Source organism: Stylophora pistillata, chromosome 10, assembly GCF_964205215.1.
Source record: "Stylophora pistillata chromosome 10, jaStyPist1.2, whole genome shotgun sequence".
NCBI lineage: Eukaryota > Metazoa > Cnidaria > Anthozoa > Scleractinia > Pocilloporidae > Stylophora > Stylophora pistillata.
The window spans coordinates 7,624,020-7,643,616 of record NC_142528.1 but is presented as its reverse complement, the minus strand read 5'-3'; the positions used below and the strand labels follow the sequence as shown (position 1 = coordinate 7,643,616).

Sequence of the window (19,597 nt, the reverse complement as noted above, 5' to 3'; positions counted from 1 at the left end):
TTGTCTAAACCTCGTGAAGCTGACGTGAGAGCCACAAAACCGATCTTGCCGCCGTTCGCGAAAAATAAAAATGCAATTGAACTCAAAGTATTTTTTCTAGAAATAGTTCATCAAGACCTATATTCTGGCAAAGTTTGGGGATTTTCAATTTTTTCATATTGCACACCTCCGGGCGATATTCACGGACGGCCGCTCTTTAGCTCCATCTAAATCACAAATGTGATTTAAATCTAAATCACATCTAAATCACCATCTAAATCACCATGGCGGCGATCCTCAGAGGACTTAACGATACTTTGGCACAATTGCCCAAAGCTTCAGAAAAGCAGACAGCGACACTCGCCAGTCTTAAAGACGACATCCTCCTTCGTCCTGAATCAGACGAGGAGGCAGAAAAGGAAGACTTAAACACGAGAAATGCACAACTAAATATTACTGCCACGTTAAATAATGTGTCAGAAAACATCTCAGACACGCCCTTTTTTAGGGTACAGCCGGGGACACAAGAGTGCCCCGAAAAAACCCAGCCAATCCAACAACAAAGATTAAACGATAACCAGGTGAGGACACATCCTAAATCATTTATGGATGGGGATTATTTGCATCAAATGGTCCGTATTTTTTCAACAGGACAGCTGAAGGACCATGTTGGTTCCTTGGAATCTTTGACAAATGACCACGTCATACTTGATGCCATAAAGCACTACCATATTGAGTTTGAAGCTAATACGCCCGTCCAACCTCACCCACCAAAACAATTCCACTTCTCACCTGGTGAAAGGGAGATAATAAGTGAAGAAATATCTACACTTCTCCGTAAAGGAGTTTTGGAAAAAACTGAATATGTAGAGGGGGACTTCCTCTCAACTATATTTGTGCGGCCTAAAAAAGATGGCAGCTACAGAATGATTTTAAATCTCAAACCTCTTAATGAATTTGTCTCGTACCACCATTTCAAAATGGACACTATTCAAACAGCTCTTAAACTCATGCGTCCGGGGTGCTTTATGGCTTCAGTTGACCTAAAGGACGCATACTATTCTGTCCCTGTTGCTAAAGAGGACAGGAAATATTTAAAATTTGAGTGGCAAGGAAGTTATTATGAATACACATGCCTACCCAATGGCCTCGCTTGTGCCCCCAGGCTGTTCACAAAAATTTTAAAACCTGTTTACTCTCATATCAGATCAATGGGCCATCTTTGCATGGGGCACATAGATGACTCTTTCTTATTAGGATATGACTACGCTGCTTGTAAGAGGAATGTCCAGGACACGATTGACACATTCCCAAACCTGGGATTCGTAATTCATCCTGTGAAATAAGTTTTTATTCCCACACAAGAAATAGAATTTCTTGGGATTTTACTTAGCAGTATTCTTATGACAATTCGACTTTCCCCTACCAAAGCTGCACGCGTGCGTATAGCCTGTCAGAATTTACTACTCAAAACTGAGGTGACCGTCAGAGAAACTGCCCACGTCATTGGCTTGATAGTCTCAAGTCTACCTGCAGTGCAATTTGGAGAATTGTATTACAGGAATCTAGAAAAGAATAAGGTCCTTGCACTGCAGGCTAGCAAGGGTAATTATGATGGGCCATTATATTTGTCTAAGGATGCCAAAGTAGATTTGTCTTGGTGGATAAAGAACGTGGACTCTTCTTTTAAGAAGATTGTTCAGCCTAACCCTGACATGACCCTGACAACAGATGCCTCAACTAAGGGCTGGGGGGCAGTGTATGGGGAACAGAAAACTGGTGGTCCTTGGAGTTTAGAGGAGGAAGGGTTTCATATTAACTACCTGGAGCTAAAAGCAGTTTGGTTAGGTCTCAAGTCTCTGTGTCATCACGTGAGACAGAAGCACATCAGGATTCAATCTGATAACACTACTACAGTAGCTTATATCAATGCAATGGGGGGTATCCAATCTGAAAATTGCAACATGGCCCGGAAAATTTGGCTGTGGTGTATTGAAAGGGAACTTTGGCTCAGTGCCTGCCACATACCAGGCTCCATCAATGTAGTAGCTGACTCGGAATCTAGAGTATTCCACACCTCCACTGAATGGTCTCTACATCCAGATGTGTTTGATCACATTAATGAAATGTGGGGCCCTTTTAAAATAGATCTTTTTGCTTCCCGACTTAATTTTAAAATACTTACGTATGTGTCTTGCAAACCCGACCCTAATGCAAAATATGTAAATGCATTATTCATGCAATGGAAAGAACATTATTTTTATGCTTTTCCACCTTTCAGCCTGATAACAACTTGTCTGCAAAAAATAGTACAGGATCAAGCTACTGGTGTAATCTTAGTCCCTTTCTGGCAGACACAACCTTGGTTTACAACGCTCCTTCACCTTTTAATAGACAACCCAGTGTTGCTGCCTCAGCTGGACTATCTCTTGACACAACCTCACAACAATGCTCTACACCCCCTTCGCAAGCAGCTAAAGTTGATAGCTTGCAAGGTCTCGGGAAAAGCCTCCAGCTGCGCAACATATCAGAGAAGGCTGCAACAATCATCTTGCAGTCATGGTCGGATGGGACGCAGAAACAATATAAACTGTACATCAAGCAGTGGATTGACTTTTGTTGTGAACGACAGGCTGATCCCTATAACCCACCTTTAACATCAGTATTGGATTTCTTGGTCAGCCTGCATGAGAAGGGCTTGAGCTACACTACCATTAACACTGCTCGTAGTGCCATATCAGCAATTACCCTTTCTGAAGACCAAAATACTATTGGTTGCCACCCACTTGTTTCTAGATTTATGAAAGGCATATACAAAGGCTCACCACCTGTTCCACGGTACCACTCTACTTGGGACGTTCAACCAGTGTTAAATTATCTGGCTTCCAAAAGCCCTGTGGATGGCCTTGACCTCAAAATGTTGACCCACAAGCTGATTATGTTGATAGCTCTGGTGTCTGCACAAAGAGGAAAGAGTCTTCACATCCTTGATTTTGGACCAGGCTGTATGAAAGACCTTCCTGATGGCTACGAGTTCCTGCTTACTGCCCATATCAAACAGAGCAGGCCAGGCTACAAAGCTCCTACAGTTGTTTTGAGAGCATACCCAGCCAATCCATCTCTTTGTGTTTGTACTTGCTTAAAAGAATATCTCAAGAGAACAAAGCCTCTCAGGGGTACGGAAACTAAACTTTTTGTCAGTTTTACTAAGCCATGTAAACGGGTGTCCAGAGAGATTCTTTCTAGGTGGATTCGCACTGTCATGACCTCTGCAGGGGTAGACACAACAATATTTAAGCCACACAGTACACGAGCAGCAGCTACTTCAAAGGCTAAAACAGCCTCTGTTCCAATTCAAAAAATCCTGAAAACTGCTGGGTGGTCATCATTGAGATGTTTTGATAAGTTTTATGACAAACCTGTGGAATCCTCCACATTTGCGTCCGCTATTCTCAAGACTGTTTAGTCCTGAAATTGGACTTGTTGGCAAATGGTTTTTTGTACTACTAGCCTTAACGAAACATCTTGTAGACAGAAACTTTATTTAACATTTATTTTTCTTAACATTACTTTAATGTTACATACACCTGCATATGGTGTTTTAGGTTCCAATTGATACTTAGATTGTAATACCTACATCACTCATTGCTCCGTTCCTCATGCCTTTTATTGTGGGGAAGATACGTATAGCCTCAGTTGATATTTGTCATGTAAATCTGTTTGACTTACTACGTTTCAGTTAATAAACTGATTAAAGTGATTCATCATTCAGTGTTTGTTCCTCGTGTGACTGTCTTGGCTTTGAAATCTCATGGGATCCCTGGGGCAGTGATGACGAGATAGAATTGAAAAATTAAACGAGACTTACCTGTAAGTTGAAGTTTGATTGGAATTTTATCGAGTCATCAAACTACACCAAGGGATCACATGCCCTTCCTTGGGCAACAAATCATACTTAAATTTGATTTTACCCACCCATTTATTTGTAGTGCTATTGACTTTACAGTTCTTATACAATCTACTTCATGGTGATCAGACTGTCACATTCGGATGGAAATACTGGTTATGCGCATGCGTCTAGCTATCTCATGTGATCCCTTGGTGCAGTTTGATGACTCGATAGAATTCCAATCAAACTTCAACTTACAGGTAAGTCTCGTTTAATTTTCAATTAAACTCGACGAAGTCGCAAAGGCCGGCCGTCATCAGAATCTTAACAACTTAAATTAGAGCAGCAACCTCTGGCCCAGTCTATCTGGGTTGTCACGTCGCCGTCGCCCCGAAAACGTCTGTATCTTAAGCTACCTAATATGCTATTGGAGAAGGTTACATCATTTTCTGAAAGGAATCTGCTGAGCCAGCACTTTCAGTTTTGAACGGAAATTTCCCTTGATGTAAAGATGAACAACTTATAAGGTATATTTCCCTCATTGCAATCAGTCAAAATTAGGACATCGTCGTGTGGTATATGTATTTGGGGCTTCGGCGCGAAGATTCAAATCAGCGAAGAAGCAAACAGTGCAGAATTACTTGAGTTTGAGGTGAGATATCTCCGTTTGATTTCATTTACACTCTACTTCTCGATCATGAGTTCCTCTTCGTATTTTTGCTCGCCGATCGTCTTTATTGAGTTAGTGGAATGAGTTTAAATTCTTTTTGCAGGATCGATATTCAAAGGGAAACCAAGCTAGTCTCAGCACACTCTGAACTTGTACAAACACAGTCCAAGTAAGAAAACTAAGCTTCAATAGAATATAAGCTTTGATATATTTTTGGGCCACTGTCGTTCATTTGGACGGGAAATAGCTAATTCTCCGTCAAAGAGGAAAGCAGCAAGCTCTTAATTCGCGCACTTAGCTTATGTTTATCGACTTCTGTCTATTTATGTACAGATATAAGCTTCAGTGATTTCAACTGAAATGTTGTCAGGGGACGGAAATACTTTGCGATAATTACTGCTATAATGACATGCTCAGGGGAAGTAAGAAATCGTCCTCGATTGACAAAATTCATAAAGCGGCGTTCATTGGTACGTTTGCAGTATGTTTGCGTGAATTTCTGTTCTTTTTTGTGAAAACAAGGGCTTGTTTCATGGACACGAAGCGTAACTCATTCTTAAGATTTAGGCGTCAAAACATATAGTCCCCTTATCTCTCGATGTTGATCTCTATTCATCTCATCTCTCATAGTTTCCTCTGAACATCGGCTGGCAGAAGATTTCCTTTGTTTGCTTATAACAGTACACGGCTTTTTCAAATCAAATAAAAAATGTTGTAAGCGTAACAGTTTAAATTTATGGGAAAACACCTGGAGCTCAAACCGTTGAGAACATAGCAGTGTGATTGGTGTCTTTGAATTCTTTTTCCCCGAACATGACATGTATTTTGAGTAAGTCTCACTAACCAGAGTTAGTTGAATTCTATCAACTAGGATGATTATGTAATTTGGCCACTGCGAAGAGTTTGAAAGCTGACGTTTCGAGGTTTAGCTCTCAGACGAAGGGCTAGCGCTGGAAACGTCAGCTTTCAAACTCTTCACGGTGGCCAAATTACATTATCATCTCAGTCGATAAAACCCAAATTACCTTGGTACTCCCACCGACGTAACACCACAGTTTCTTTAGAAACTTGCCCCTTTTTAACTCGAAATTACATTGTTGTCCTTAGCACTGACGATTCTTGACCCAAAAACATGATGTTTTTTGACAGAACTCAAGAGGTTCTAAACTTTCTTACTCTTTAGATGGCCGCAAGTATCTGTCAAAGTCTGATCAAGGAAGCGGTTGGAAATCCTACGCCAATGATCTCGGTGAAGCACCAGAAGCGAAAGGGATTTATACCATAGGTTTAGAGGGCGAACATATCTACGTGGGTCATTCAAACAACATTCGAAGGCGGCTCAGGGAACACAAATACCAAAATTTGAATGTTGATAAATTTGTTAAAGATCAATTCAATTTAGATAATGGGAGGAATTTAATAATTAAATGGGTGCCAGATTCCAATGGCGCTTGTGTTGAGGGTCAGTACCTTAAATGTTTGGAGAAGAAACTCGGGCATCGGCCAAAATACAACATGAAACGTGGTAATAAATGCAACTGAACTCCTCTTGCATACCTGAGACAAAAGAATCAAAACTAGTTTTTTAATGTGTCATTAGGATTAATCGTGCATGACAATCTCTTAAAAAAACTATGTTATGTAAACTGAAGATAGCTTAGAGATGTAGTTTTGTCTGCGCTTTATAGCTTCTTTATCTGTGATGTATTTATTTCATAGTATTGTTCAGACTTAAACATCTTTTACAAGTGATCGAAGCTTTGTAATTGTGATTCACATATATCGTAAGGCTTTTTCCAAGTTTGGCACTCCAAGCATACGGCACATAGACTGTATTTATCTTTTTCATGAACTCCATTGAATTATTGATATTATTGAAAAGGTCAAGCTGTCAACAACCAATAGGGCATGAACACTTTTCAGGCTAAATTGCGTCAATTAACGAGCGAAGAAGGTAGAAATCTCGCTGCTGGGGCTAGTTAACAAAACATTCTCTCAAGGGCTCCATATAGTACTAAATAACTCATTATTTTCTATGAAGCTCTGATGTCAGCCGTTAATAAACATTTTACGACTGTATCCGTCCAGCTGTTGATTGACAAAAAAATTCTTCGTGGGACACAAGAATCTAACGACGATATCTTTCGAAATTGAATGTCATTGGTCGGTTATACCAAAGTTGCCATTTGTGATAAATCTGCCGTTTACTTACCATTGTACTTTCTATCGATTTTCCGTCGTCGTAACTCACGAAAAACTAGAAGATGCTGGACGTGTGACTGCATATCTTTGGACAAAACTCATGCAATAAATTTTCTTTAGCATATACTCAAACTATTACTATACTCCATGATCCAGTTTTTTAGCAATGCCTTATTCAGGGCTCCATCGTGTTCATAACCTAGTTTAAAAGGATGGATAAACGCCAAGGTGGTGTTATATGTTTTCCACAGGAAGTCAGACTGTTTGTCTCCTACCCCGGGCATGTAAATCCCAGGGATATACTCAAAATTTTCCTCCTTGTCAATTATTCGACACATTGCAGGAACTGCAATTTCCAAGAACGTACGATACTTGTAGAAGATATCAGACAGTGTTTTGAATTCATCCACAAATTTTCGAGGAAGGTAAAATATGTCTGAGCGACCCCGAGGGCAAAGAAATGTCCAGTTCCTGTTCTGTTTGGAAAGATCAATCGACCCTTTGATGTCCCCTAACACGCCACGGGAATGGACAGTCCCATTAACTGATAGACTGCTCATCGTCGAAAACGTTTCAGTTGTAGAGGAGTTGTATAGAACCCAGATCTCCTCGTATGCCTTCTCACAAGAGCTCTTTCCATAAATGGAATTCCACCAAGACCATTTTTCAGGCTGGGTATACTCTGATAGAATCGGAACTTTTGGCCCTTCCCAGATTTTGTTACGGTCCATTCCAATTAAATTCCAGTAGTTAAGTATTACGTCATCGCCGATGAGTAAATATCCCTCGTATCCCGGATATTTTTCCATGGCACGTGACATGCACATATAGCCGAAGTATCCTTTGAAAATGGATTGAACCAACTCGATTTTGTGCTCTCTTGACTCAGTTGGTCCGCAAAACATGATCGTTGGAAATGCATTCTTATAAAGGCCTGAGAGTGTTGGGATACTTGAGTAGAAAGGAAAGTTGAACACAACTACAAGCACAATGTCTGAAAACGCATTGCGGAGGCAGGAAGAGTTTTCTTCATTGCGTACAGCTGGTGGAGGATCATAATTTACTTTTTCTGGGACCAGATAGTTTCTAGAGATTGGAACAAAGCCTGCGAAAACAAAAGATATAAGCGAAAACGTGAAAAGAAAAGGGGGCGTTTAAGACGCCCTCTTCTTCATCCATTCCTTGTGAGTACGCTGTAATGGAAGCCTTTTAACCCGCGAAGGGACTGGTCATTATCTATCACGAGTCAAGTTATAAATCAACTACGCGCTAATCGGGATTGGTCGAAGCGCCTCCGTGGAGAATCCCATTTCGCGGTCAGTTCAAACTAATAATAGACTTGTTTGCGAAAACACCGTGACATAAACAAAGGGCGGTTGAACGCTCCAAGTGATGGACTCCTTGTTATTTCTATTACGACACAACCATAATCCTCTCAGTCCCCCCCTCCCCCACTGAACCCTCGACGATAAAAAGTGGTCAATCCCTATGGAGTTTTTGATATCGCATAACTGAACTTTATGTCTTCTTTGACATCGAAAATTGCACAAAGCTAACCTTTGGCGAAAAGATATGTTCCGGAGCGAAGCAGGAAAATCATGTAATTCTGAGGACATCTTAGGAAACTGCTAGCTGCACAAGTAAGCTACAAGGCGCAGTTCTCAAAAATCTGTTGGATTGGTTGACACCGAAAAAAGATATCTTGTTTTTAGTCAAGAATGCCTTGTTGTGGAGATCTTGTTTGTTCTAAGGATGAGCCATCTCCCTTTTTTTTCGTCGTTTAGCATCGAATGCGTTTCCTCGTATTAGGTAGTTCGGTCGGATTGAAAAGCAAAACTTAAAAAAAATCATATGAAGTCTCTGAATAGGAGACCTGGTATCTCAGCATCATTGCTGTAAAGTCTGGAAATATTTCTGGAAACAACAAGACATAACCAAACATAAATATGGCGGAAACGTTGGTTGATGTTACAGCGTGGGAAAAAACTACACCTACTGCACAAAACTACACCAATCTACACCAAAGTACATCTACTACATCAAACTATACCAAACTACACCAAACTACATCTACTACACCAAACTACACCAAACTACACCTACTACACCAAACTACACGTACAACACCAAACTACACCAAACTACACCTACTACACCAAACTACACGTACAACACCAAACTACACCAAACTACACTTACTACACCAAACTACACCTACTACACCAAACTACACGTACAACACCAAACTACACCAAACTACACCTACCACACCAAACTACACCTACTACACCAAACTACACGTACAACACCAAACTACACCTACTACACCAAACTACACCTACTACACCAAACTACACCTACTTCACCAAACTGCTCCAAACTACAACTACCACACCAAACTACACCAAACTGCACTAAACTACATCAAACTACAGCGAACTGCACCAAGTGTGAAAAGAAGGCTTTTTGCCTTCACAAATAAAGGGACGAACAGGGAACAATTCGATAAACTTCCTCTGCGAAAAGGCCTTCATGGGGGCACTCGCTGGCTGCGGGAAGGCCGGAATCTATTACGGCTGTTTACCATCGTTGAGACAATGACTAACAACAAACAACAACAAGGTTGGCTCCTAAGTAGATTTATTTTGTAAGCACTACTGAACTGATTGGTTTTTGACCGAACTGAGTTTGACAAGGTTCGACCTGGCTCGACCTGGCTTGACCTGGCTTGACCAAAGAAAGCTCTAACGATAAATATCTTTATTTAAGCCTAAAGAACAAAGGATTAGGTAAGGCTATGAATTTTCTAATGAATCACGTAATCTACTACAACGATTGGCTAGGCAGGAATTTCGCCTTTTTCAAGATTAATCACTCTCGAAAAGCTCGGGTGGATAACATCTACACAATAGGCCATGGCAGGTAACGGTTACAATTTAACACTATATATAGTTACAGTTATGATCTAATAACAACTGTTTTACGGCTGACTGAAAGGGAATTGGTAGCATTTACGCTTTGCTGAGCTTAGCAAAATCTCGCGGTTTCTACGTTAAATTTCACATAGTTTTAGCGCTAGCACAAAAAATTCGATAACTTAAAATCCTATCGTTACACAAACTACAACTACGTATACTACATCAAACTACACCTACTACACCACACAACACTAAACTACACCTGCTACACCTACTAGATTGTCTCCTCGATTTTTAATTCTGGAACAAACGTTGTTTTTTCATTCAGATAGTGTAGAACCTTGTTCTATATTCGTGTCGGTAATAATGGAAGTATTACCAACATTTATTTAAATCTCACCTACCATAAATGGTGCCATATACCAACGACATCACTAGAACAACGAAAAGTGCCAGCCCTCGATTTGACATCGAAATATTGCCGCAGAGTATGTTATCTGACATAGCACACTTCCAGTTCACGGGTTCTAGAATGGCGTATAGCGTTAATAATTGGACAAATCTTCTGAGGGCTTCTCCCTGTCGATTGAGCAAACAAATCGATCACCACTTGATTCCTCCACTACTTCAGACAACTACATATTTAGTCTAAGAACGAAGGCTTGTATCCAGCTGGTTTGGATGTATAATTGAAATTTATGAGTCTCTGGTTTAGGAAAAATCGAGAAAAGGTGAGAACATTTTTCAAGGAAAAGAAATTTTGTTGTGGAGATCACAATCAATAATTCCTAAAAAAAAGTTTTCCAATTACCCTCTCAGAAACGAGAGATACTGATGCTTAGACGATGAGAGTTATTAGAGGTTAATTTAGTTAATTGAAAAAGATTCCAACATCTTCTCAATGAAACTCAATCATTATAGTCCATCGACAAATATGTTTTTTCCGAGACCTGTATTGCCCACGTGCCGACTTACAGATTAGGACTGTGTTGCAATAGGCTTGTTAGAGTATCTGTATTTTTGAGCTCGGCAAAGAAACATAGTAAGATGTTATTCGTCTAGTCACGAGCGAGGAAAAAAGATCTTTCTTATTATTTTTTTCTCAGTTCTTGAGCGGGCGGTATTCTACAAATCCTGTAATACGATTGCTTCCGAGAGCGGGCAGTATTCTCCTCATCCGGCCGCTCACCGCGGACGGTATCCGTTTCGCTCGAGTCACTTTGCAGAAAATTTCAAGCTTCGTTGCAGGTTTTCAAAAATATGTCTCATTTTGCCGGCCGCGCGGGCAGAATTTTTGGGCAAAGACTTCGGTCAGACCTTTTGGCGATAAATAATATTCATTCTTTCTTCTCTCTCGCTCTCAAATCACTATGGTTATTCTGCAAAAATTGATTTCGAAATAAATTTGGTGATACTAAATTTGTTTTTAAAACGATTGAAACGCGGCCTAAAAACAATATTTTATCACAAGAAGTAACTCAGAAAGTTACAACGAGAGTTGGTTGCAGCTAACAATTACGTTAAACAATGTGACTCTCATTCGTTAACACCTGAATTCTTCAACAAAATTTGTCCGTTTGTGAAACGTTGAGCGAAGTTTTGAGTTCTTCTACAAATACACTTTCGCCTATTCTTGCAAATCCCTTGAATTTAGACATTTCTACCGTTAATTTCTCATCAGAAACCGGAGGAATGTGATGAATAAAAGTCGCATTAAATCCCCTTGTGTCTAGCTGGAAAGAGTCTCACTGACTTCAGCTTTTTAGTCGAAGAAAAACAGATTTACACACCCCATTGTAGAAAACGAACAAGCAGACTAACAACTCAAAACACACATTTGCATTCACTTACGATTTGACTTTCCGTGACATTTTGATTAATAATTGGTTCATGCTTTAGCATGCACTATCGAGTTATGGAGCACGCGGGAAGTTTGGAGAGCACGAAAGAAGCGTAAGAGTTGCCCGAGGCAATAGCCGAGGGAAACTCTAGCTTCTTGAGTGCTCTTCAAACTTCCCACGTGCTCCATAACTCGATAGTGAACCGCTGAAAGCATGAACCAATTGTTTTAGAACATAGCCGGTGGAATTGTGCATCAAATCCGACGCGAAAAACGGACAACAATATCAGTTGAGGCGAATCGTGACGGCGCTGATGCCGAGTCTCCTTTTCCTTTCTTCTTCTCTTTTTCTGCCTCATTTAAGAACTCTAACCCAAGGGAAAAGGTCGAAACATTGTCTTGGTTTTCGGACTAGTAGGCCTAATTTCTGTTTGTATGCATTATTGTCGCGAGATATATTATTTTTCCCCGCGCTAACAATGGCCGCTCGCGCGAAAAGAAAAATTTCTGGCGAAGTCGGATTTGCTGACGCTATCAGCGTGCACTATCGGGATTTTGAGCACGCTCACGTATAATGAATTTGATTGCGCAACTCTGCTAGCTATGTTCTAAAACGGAACAGAGGTAAATCTTCGAAGATTAATTAACAAATAAAGAAGCCTTGACTGTGCTCTGTTCTGTAGTAAAGCACGCAGGAAGCGGCTAGAGCACGAAAGAAGTGGGGAGAAACACGAGACGTAGTCGAGTGTTTCTCCCCACTTCTTTCGTGTTATTGAGTGCTCTAGCTGCTTCCTAAGTGCTTTACTACAGAACAGAGCACAGTGAAGGTTTCTCTATTTGTTTTGTAATAAAGAATCCGTTAAATTCCCCACACATTACTTGCAATTTCCAAACAAACTTTATTTTCAAAGCGAACAACAGTGTCGTCGGCATGCTCTATACTCTGATATAGCACGCCCTTTCAACCAATGACAGCACGCGTTATATCTGAACTTTATTTTGAACTCTGATAGAGCACGCCCTTTCAACCAATGACAGCACGCGTTATATCTGAACTTTATTATAATCGTCGTTGCAAATAAATAATACTTTCCATAAGATTTCTGAGTGTTTTTTTTTTTTTTTTTTTTTTTTTTTTACGAGGACATCGTCGCATTGTCATTTACCTCGTATGTGTTTGTCACACCAGTACTGTTGTTTATTCGAAAGCGTACGCTCTTTTTCTTCTTCAATTGACAGGTATCACATGGTGACAGTTACTTGTCAAAAAATGTTTCCGAAGTTTGCTCGGAAGCCTTTTCAGTTACATTTACAAATGAAAAATATTTCGGTGAAAGCTTTCTCTTTAATTTGAATAACGTCTGTATTCTTTATCATCCACTCGCTAACAAATTGTTAAGGTTATGGAGGATTTTCCCGTAATTAAACTCGTAATTGTAGCCCTAACTCATTCAGGTTCTTTTGGCAATCATTTTGTTATGTGTCGGAAAAGAATAGAAATGTTATTCACCAGCATAGGTTGGTCCGTATTGGGAAAAACTGTGCCGTCTGTCTTGAGTACCGTCCGAGGCCGTAGGCCTCGGGTTGTAGCGAAGACCTCGGGCACAGTTTTTCCCAATACGGACCGACCTATGCTGGTGAATAACATATATTTCTTTACAAAACATGACGGTTTCTACATTGCCAATCCTAGCACTAGCAATATGCAGGCCGCGCGTCAAATATGAACTTCGCAATGAGACTTGTTTAGTCTCTGTGGCTCAGTGGTAGAGCATCAGAGCGCGGAAATCCGAAGGTCTGAGGCTCGATTTCTCCGTCATGGGGACTCTTTCTATATTTATAGATCGTTTGTATTTATCTATTTGTACGTGATCGAGAATCTTTGGATAGTATTTGTTACGTGTTTAAGAGAAATTTCTGGTCAAATGATATTATATCGATGTTCAGTATTATAATCTATTTTGTGACTGTAAGGGCCTTACTCAAGCAGCCGGAAAAAGAATAATATCTCTCAAGCTTTTTTTATAATGATTCGCCGAAGTATGTTGCCCTATTGTTAAAACAGCAAGACATGATGTGCGGAGAGTTTCCAATTGCAATGGCAACGAACACTTTGTTGAAGCAAGTCTAAGAAAAAAATTGTTTGAATTGCAAATTGTTTTCATCGTTTACTGAAACAAAATCAACTAGTAAGATGGAAACAGTCGAATTATCTAGGTTCAAACCAACTGGAGCTTCGCCAGGCACTTTTTTGCTTTACTGACACCATGGTATTAGTGTTAATCAAATCGCTTATAACGTCACAGGCAAATGTACTAGGAGGTTAAACTTACTAAAGCTGAAAAAAATGCGATAAAGACGTGATGAACTTTGTGTAAACACTAGCACTTCCACAGATACTAAATGTTATAGACAAGCACTTAGCTTACCTTGTACGCTTTAAACGGAGTCACATTCGCTGCCACTGGAAAATATTTTCAAGCTCGGCCGCCACTGTGGAAAACAGTGTTGAATCTTCACCACTTTAATTCTTGAGTGAAATGGAAACAATCGAGTTAACTGAGTGAGACTCGAAACAAATAAAGCTTTGTAAACTGGAAACGATGAAGCGAAAAGCGGCAACACCTTGAGAATGATAATGAGATACCTTTTTTTAACACTCCTTATTAGGTAAAGTGTGGCGTGAAAGACATCATTTCTTCAATGCGGCGGGTCAGTTGTTTTATTTCCCCAAACTTGCCATTTTCTTCGTCTGGTCTCTAAAATCCATACCTGTGTTAGGACTTGGCTTTTAAAGTGCTTACGAAATGAAAAGTTTTGCACTTTTGTTGCTTTTTTCACGTTTTTTTTTTTTTTAATCTTCATCAGGCATAAAGCGGTCTAAATACGTATCTTGTTTTTGAAGTTCAGAGCTATGTTGGTTGCGTGACATTCAACTCCGATCGCGTTTGCATATAGATATATAGATAAAGATATTTTAAATAGATATAGACTTATCTAGTAATTTTTAACCTTTTCAGAAAAAAAAAGTGTTAGAAAAAGAGTTTTTGTACACATTAGTTGGTTTAGTTTAGATAATTGGTGGGCTATATGGCCTAGGTAAGTTCCAGATGTTTTACCTGACTCTTTTCCAACCGCCATTTTGGTGGACCAAAGATAACCACAGACATGGCGGCCCAATACTGGGCTCTGTGAATTTGCGCAAAACATTTCGACGAATATGTTAAATTTGGGAAAATAAAGAGACCTAAAACTCAGAGAAGTTTTTCCATAACCTCTCTCTTATAACATTGCCATTTCTTAACCTTATCCCCTGAATATCTTTCTCTCGATCCGTTACGGTGAAAACGGTCAATTACGTGGCCGGAGCGGCAAATGATGTTAGCCACAATAATAACGCCCATAAAGAGGGTATTTCTGTATGGCCAAAATGGACGAGTTTTGATCGTCGACATATAGGAGATTCTACTCTCTAAAGCCATTGGCCTTATGCTCCGTCCGGGCTTCAAAGACGGCTCAGTGTTACGAACACATACCACTCGTCAATGAATCAAACTGAAAAGGAATCATGATTGAAGGGCTTGTTTCCACACCGGACACGATTCTTCCACATTTTTTTCATCTGACATTCCGCAAGTGAAGAATGGTTAGCTTCTTATTGTTGTTTACTCCACGCGTTTGAGATGTACTCATGTACTTATTGTCTTTCAAAATTACTACGTTTGCACTTTTCTTATCGTATGAAAATCGTACCGATTGTAATTTCCACCGTCTTAAAATAACAATTATATCATTTGCAACGGGGGTCAAGTGTTTTCCTAAGCCGACTGACATCCTGTCGCTGGAACAGAGCGCGGAAACCTCTGGCGTATACTGGCATAAACACAAGCTTGAAGGGACCGTGTATTCTCCCAACCTACGGTGCAGCTCAGAGGTACATTGCCAAAAACGAACGCGAAAAGTGCGTTTAAGAAACTTGACGCAAAGTGGTTAGGTAAAGTGTGGCGTGAAAGACATCATTTCTTCAATGCGGCGGGTCAGTTGTTTTATTTCCCCGAAGTTACCATTTTCTTCGTCTGGTCTCTAAAATCCATACCTGTGTTAGGACTTGGCTTTTAAAGTGCTTACGAAATGAAAATTTTTGCACTTTTGTTGCTTTTTTCGCGTTTTTTTTTTTTCTTCTGGTTTTGAAGTTCAGAGCTATGTTGGTTGCGTGACATTCAACTTCGATCGTGTTTGTATATAGATATATAGATAAAGATATTTTAAATAGATATAGACTTATCTTGTAATTTTTAACCTTTTCAGAAAAAAAAGTGTTAGGAAAAGAGTTTTTGTACACATTAGTTGGTTTAGTTTAGATAATTGGTGGGCTATATGGCCAAGGTAAGTTCCAGATGTTTTACCTGACTCTTTTCCAACCGCCATTTTGGTGGACCAAAGATAACCACAGACATGGCGGCCCAATACTGGACTCTGTGAATTTGAGCAAAACATTTCGACGAATATGTCAAATTTGGGAAAATAAAGAGACCTAAAACTCAGAGAAGTTTTTCCATAACCTCTCTCTTATAACATTGCCATTTCTTAACCTTATCCACTGAATATCTTTCTCTCGATCCGTTACGGTGAAAACGGTCAATTACGTGGCCGGAGCGGCAAATGATGTTAGCCACAATAATAACGCCCATAAAGAGGGTATTTCTGTACGGCCAAAATGGACGCGTTTTGATCGTCGACATATAGGAGATTCTACTCTCTAAAGCCATTGGCCTTATGCTCCGTCCGGGCTTCAAAGACGGCTCAGTGTTACGAACACATACCACTCGACAATGAATCAAACTGAAAAGGAATCATGATTGAAGGGCTTGTTTCCGCACCGGACACGATTCTTCCACATTCTTCTCGTCTGACATTCCGCAAGTGAAGAATGGTTAGCTTCTTATTGTTGTTTATTCCACGCGTTTGAGATGTACTCATGTACTTATTGTCTTTCAAAATTACTACGTTTGCACTTTTCTTATCGTATGAAAATCATACCGATTGTAATTTCCACCGTCTTAAAATAACAATTATATCATTTGCAAGGGAGGTCAAGTGTTTTCCTAAGCTGACCGACATCCTGTCGCTGGAACAGAGCGCGGACACCTCTGGCGTATACTGGCATAAACACAAGCTTGAAGGGACCGTGTATTCTCCCAACCTACGGTGCAGCTCAGAGGTACATTGCCAAAAACGCACGCGAAAAGTGCGTTTAAAAAACTTGGCGCACACAGGCGTGCAATTTTTCAAAATGCACTTCATACGCGTGCAAAAGAAGCTCATTAGTATGCATGAGGCAGCGTTTGTTGAACCCTCTGTTAAACTTTGAATGCTGTGTTAGAATTATAATAAAGGCTGGATCACCAGATATTGGTGAAACAAATTAATTGATTTTTTCCCGAAGCGTTTGGAGTCGAGTCGTTTTTGATGGTTTGCCTGCATTGTGAAGAAAAGTAAAAAGTTGTTTGTAGCTGGGAACCTTCTTTTAGAAAGATTACAAGATCAGGAAATATTCAGTTCAATAATATCGTTGGCGCAAAAATTTACGGCTAACCCGATAAGGTTTAGCGTGAAAGACATCAGTTTACAGATGATGTTGCAAATCGTTTTCACCGTTTGGGTCATTATAATCAAAAGTTGATAATGAAATGTTTTTAGGCAAGAGACTGAGCTATAACCTAAAAACAGCTGTTTCCGATAATAATGAATAAAGCTAAATTTCTAACGAAGCGTGACAAATAAACGATCGAGGAAGAAAGTTGCTTAGCCGAATCGAGCTTCGTGTCACAAGCTTTTGATAGCTGAAACTACTCTCATTATATAACAGTTATGGATGGTTTCCTGTAATTGTTATTTTAAGACTTGTAGTTTCAATGTGAAAGTGGGTGCTGGCGTCAGAGGGATAATTTCAAAACACTCATATGTCAGTTCATTTGAGGAGACATTAACACTTCCACAGATACTCAATGAACGCAAAAGATATAGACAAGCACTCAGCTTACCTTGTACGCTTTAAACGGAGTCACATTCGCTGCCACTGGAAATTATTTTCAAACTTGGCCGTCACTGTGAACAAAAGAATGTTAAATACAGTTGCTGTGCCATTAGAATTTGGCATACCATCACCGTTTCTGGCACGAGGGTCAGAAGTATAAAATGAGCCATTTGATTCACTTAAAATAGTCAGTGACACGTCTAAAAATGACAATTGCCTGCTTGTAAGTTATGAAAGTATTCATCTCTCGCCAGCGATTATAGTTTTCAGAAATAAATCCAAGATGGCATCTTTTTTGACATGTTTCGTCTTAACTGCGTTTGCTTTCTTTAAGAGAATCGCAACACAAACAAGCACATATTGGTATGACTGAGATAGCTTGTAATGAGTGTAGACCCTCTCTTCTAACTCGAAGCACTGGACAAACTGAATTTCTTTAGGAAACAATCTACTTGTATGGATCGACGTGCACGTGTAGATGCGAGGAACTAATTTGGTTTGCTGAGACACCATGATACGAGTGTCAATGGACTCTATTATCGCTTGTAACGCTACAGGCAAATGTTTTAGGAGGTTAAGCTTACTAAAGTTGAAAAAAATGCGATAAAGACATGATGAACTATGCGGAAACACTAGCACTTCCACAGATACTCAATGAACGCAAAAGATATAGACAAGCTCTCAGCTAACCTTGAATGCTTTAAACGGAGTCACATTCGCTGCCATAGGAAATTATTTTCAAACTTGGCTGCTACTGTGGAAAACGGTGTTGAATCTTCCCCACTTCAATTCTTGAGTGAAATGGAAAGCTTTGTATTTTGGAAACGATGAAGCGAAAAGCGAGGACACCGTCAGAATGATAATGAGATACTTAATTTTTTTTTTAACATTCCTTATAAGGTAAGGTGTGGCGTGAAATACATCGGTTTACAGATGTTGCAAATCATTTTCACCGTTTAGATCAATACAATCAAAAGTTGATCATGTAGAGCTACACCCTAAAAACGACGGTAATAAGAAATAAAGCTCTCTTTTAGCCACAGGGATTTAGGGTAAAGATCATTCTGGAAATTAACGGTAAATCTCTAACGAGGCGTGGTATAAACTGATGAAGAAGTGGGCATGAAATCTTTATAATACTGGGCTTCAATCATATACCTGATTTACCCGGTTTATAATTATTTTTCGTGGTTGACTGTGGAACTTTTGACTGAATCAGCCGTTAATCATCTCTCGTAAAGAAAAAAATAGTCATTTTGAATGTATAACGAGTCACCTAACTACAGTTTAGCTGCAGGCAAAATTGTAAGAAAACCTGTTAAACTTTGAATGCCGTGTTAGAATTGTAACAAAGGATGGATTCAGATGTTGGTGACATTTGAAATGGTTTGCCTGCAATGCGAAGAAAAGAAGAAAGTTTTTTGTAGCTGGGAACTTTTTTCAGAAAGAGCCCAAGATCAGGTACTATCAAGTTCAATAATATCGTTGGCGTAAAACTCGAATCGTAAGCATTCATTTCTACTGTTCTACTAGGTTAATTTCAGGTTTACAGGATTAGCGAAGCCGGAAAGTCAGATTTCTTTCTGCCTTTTATCAGTCGTTCGCGTTAAACGTCAAGTTTAAAAACATGTTTGTTTACAAGTAGGCAAGACCGTCGTTACTGTTCGAACGATTTGATTCGTTTAATTAACAAAGGCGCGCGAGGAAAACGCTAACTGCAGCGTTTTTCAAAACAGAAATACGTTTATAATCGATGTGGTCACTTCGGATGTGGATCGCGACGCATGCCGAGAAATCGATGACATTCAGCGGTTGACGTCGTGGGCGCTGCATATGCTAATGAGGGACTTTCAATTCTTAATTTCCACTTAAAAAATACTTCTAATGGGGGTCTGTCAGACATTTTTCAATTGAAATTAGCGTTTTCACAAATAAAAGATTACTATGTTTTGGAAGTTAAAGGTCTTTAAAGATATTATTGAGCAACAGGAAATGTAATTAACTAGAATTATGCATACATGCATAATTCATAAGATCGGAATCAAAATTAGCACACTCCATG

General features: G+C 39.7%; 2 protein-coding genes and 1 long non-coding RNA gene across 6 annotated transcripts; 2 read left to right on the top strand and 1 right to left on the bottom strand.

The window, feature by feature from the left end:
- Positions 1-263: 263 nt before the first annotated feature.
- Positions 264-3,739, top strand: LOC148721645 (uncharacterized). The gene is made up of 2 exons (XM_088736945.1): positions 264-560; positions 2,261-3,739. The coding sequence occupies exons 1-2, from the start codon at positions 264-266 to the stop codon at positions 3,443-3,445; spliced, it is 1,482 nt and encodes a 493-aa protein (XP_088593071.1). The 3' UTR covers positions 3,446-3,739.
- Positions 3,740-4,292: 553 nt separating this feature from the next.
- Positions 4,293-6,289, top strand: LOC148721644 (uncharacterized). Its single transcript, XR_015992603.1, has 2 exons — positions 4,293-4,520; positions 5,722-6,289. It is a non-coding gene; the product is annotated as an uncharacterized LOC148721644 (long non-coding RNA).
- Positions 6,290-6,541: 252 nt separating this feature from the next.
- LOC111333546 (uncharacterized) lies at positions 6,542-18,365 on the bottom strand. 4 transcript variants are annotated; one of them, XM_088736481.1, is made up of 4 exons: positions 18,226-18,365; positions 17,543-17,606; positions 10,063-10,237; positions 6,542-7,845 (listed from the first exon to the last, which is right to left on the bottom strand). In XM_088736481.1, the coding sequence occupies exons 3-4, from the start codon at positions 10,160-10,162 to the stop codon at positions 6,857-6,859; spliced, it is 1,089 nt and encodes a 362-aa protein (XP_088592607.1). In that variant the 5' UTR covers positions 10,163-10,237; positions 17,543-17,606; positions 18,226-18,365; the 3' UTR covers positions 6,542-6,856. The 4 variants fall into 4 exon arrangements, with proteins under 4 accessions (XP_088592607.1, XP_088592606.1, XP_088592609.1 ...); XM_088736480.1 differs by lacking the exons at positions 17,543-17,606; positions 18,226-18,365 and adding an exon at positions 13,928-15,231; XM_088736483.1 differs by lacking the exons at positions 17,543-17,606; positions 18,226-18,365 and having other exon boundaries at positions 10,059-10,225.
- Between the last annotated feature and the right edge of the window lie 1,232 nt (positions 18,366-19,597).

Bases quoted from the DNA above. Each gene is read 5' to 3' on its own strand.
- LOC148721645 (XM_088736945.1), top strand. From the start codon at position 264: ATGGCGGCGATCCTCAGAGGACTTAACGATACTTTGGCACAATTGCCC. The intron at 561-2,260 runs GTGAGGACACAT...TCCACCTTTCAG, and splicing joins AAAGATTAAACGATAACCAG to CCTGATAACAACTTGTCTGC.
- LOC111333546 (XM_088736481.1), bottom strand. From the start codon at position 10,162: ATGTCAGATAACATACTCTGCGGCAATATTTCGATGTCAAATCGAGGG. The intron at 7,846-10,062 runs GTAGGTGAGATT...TTGTTTTCGCAG, and splicing joins GGTATATGGCACCATTTATG to GCTTTGTTCCAATCTCTAGA.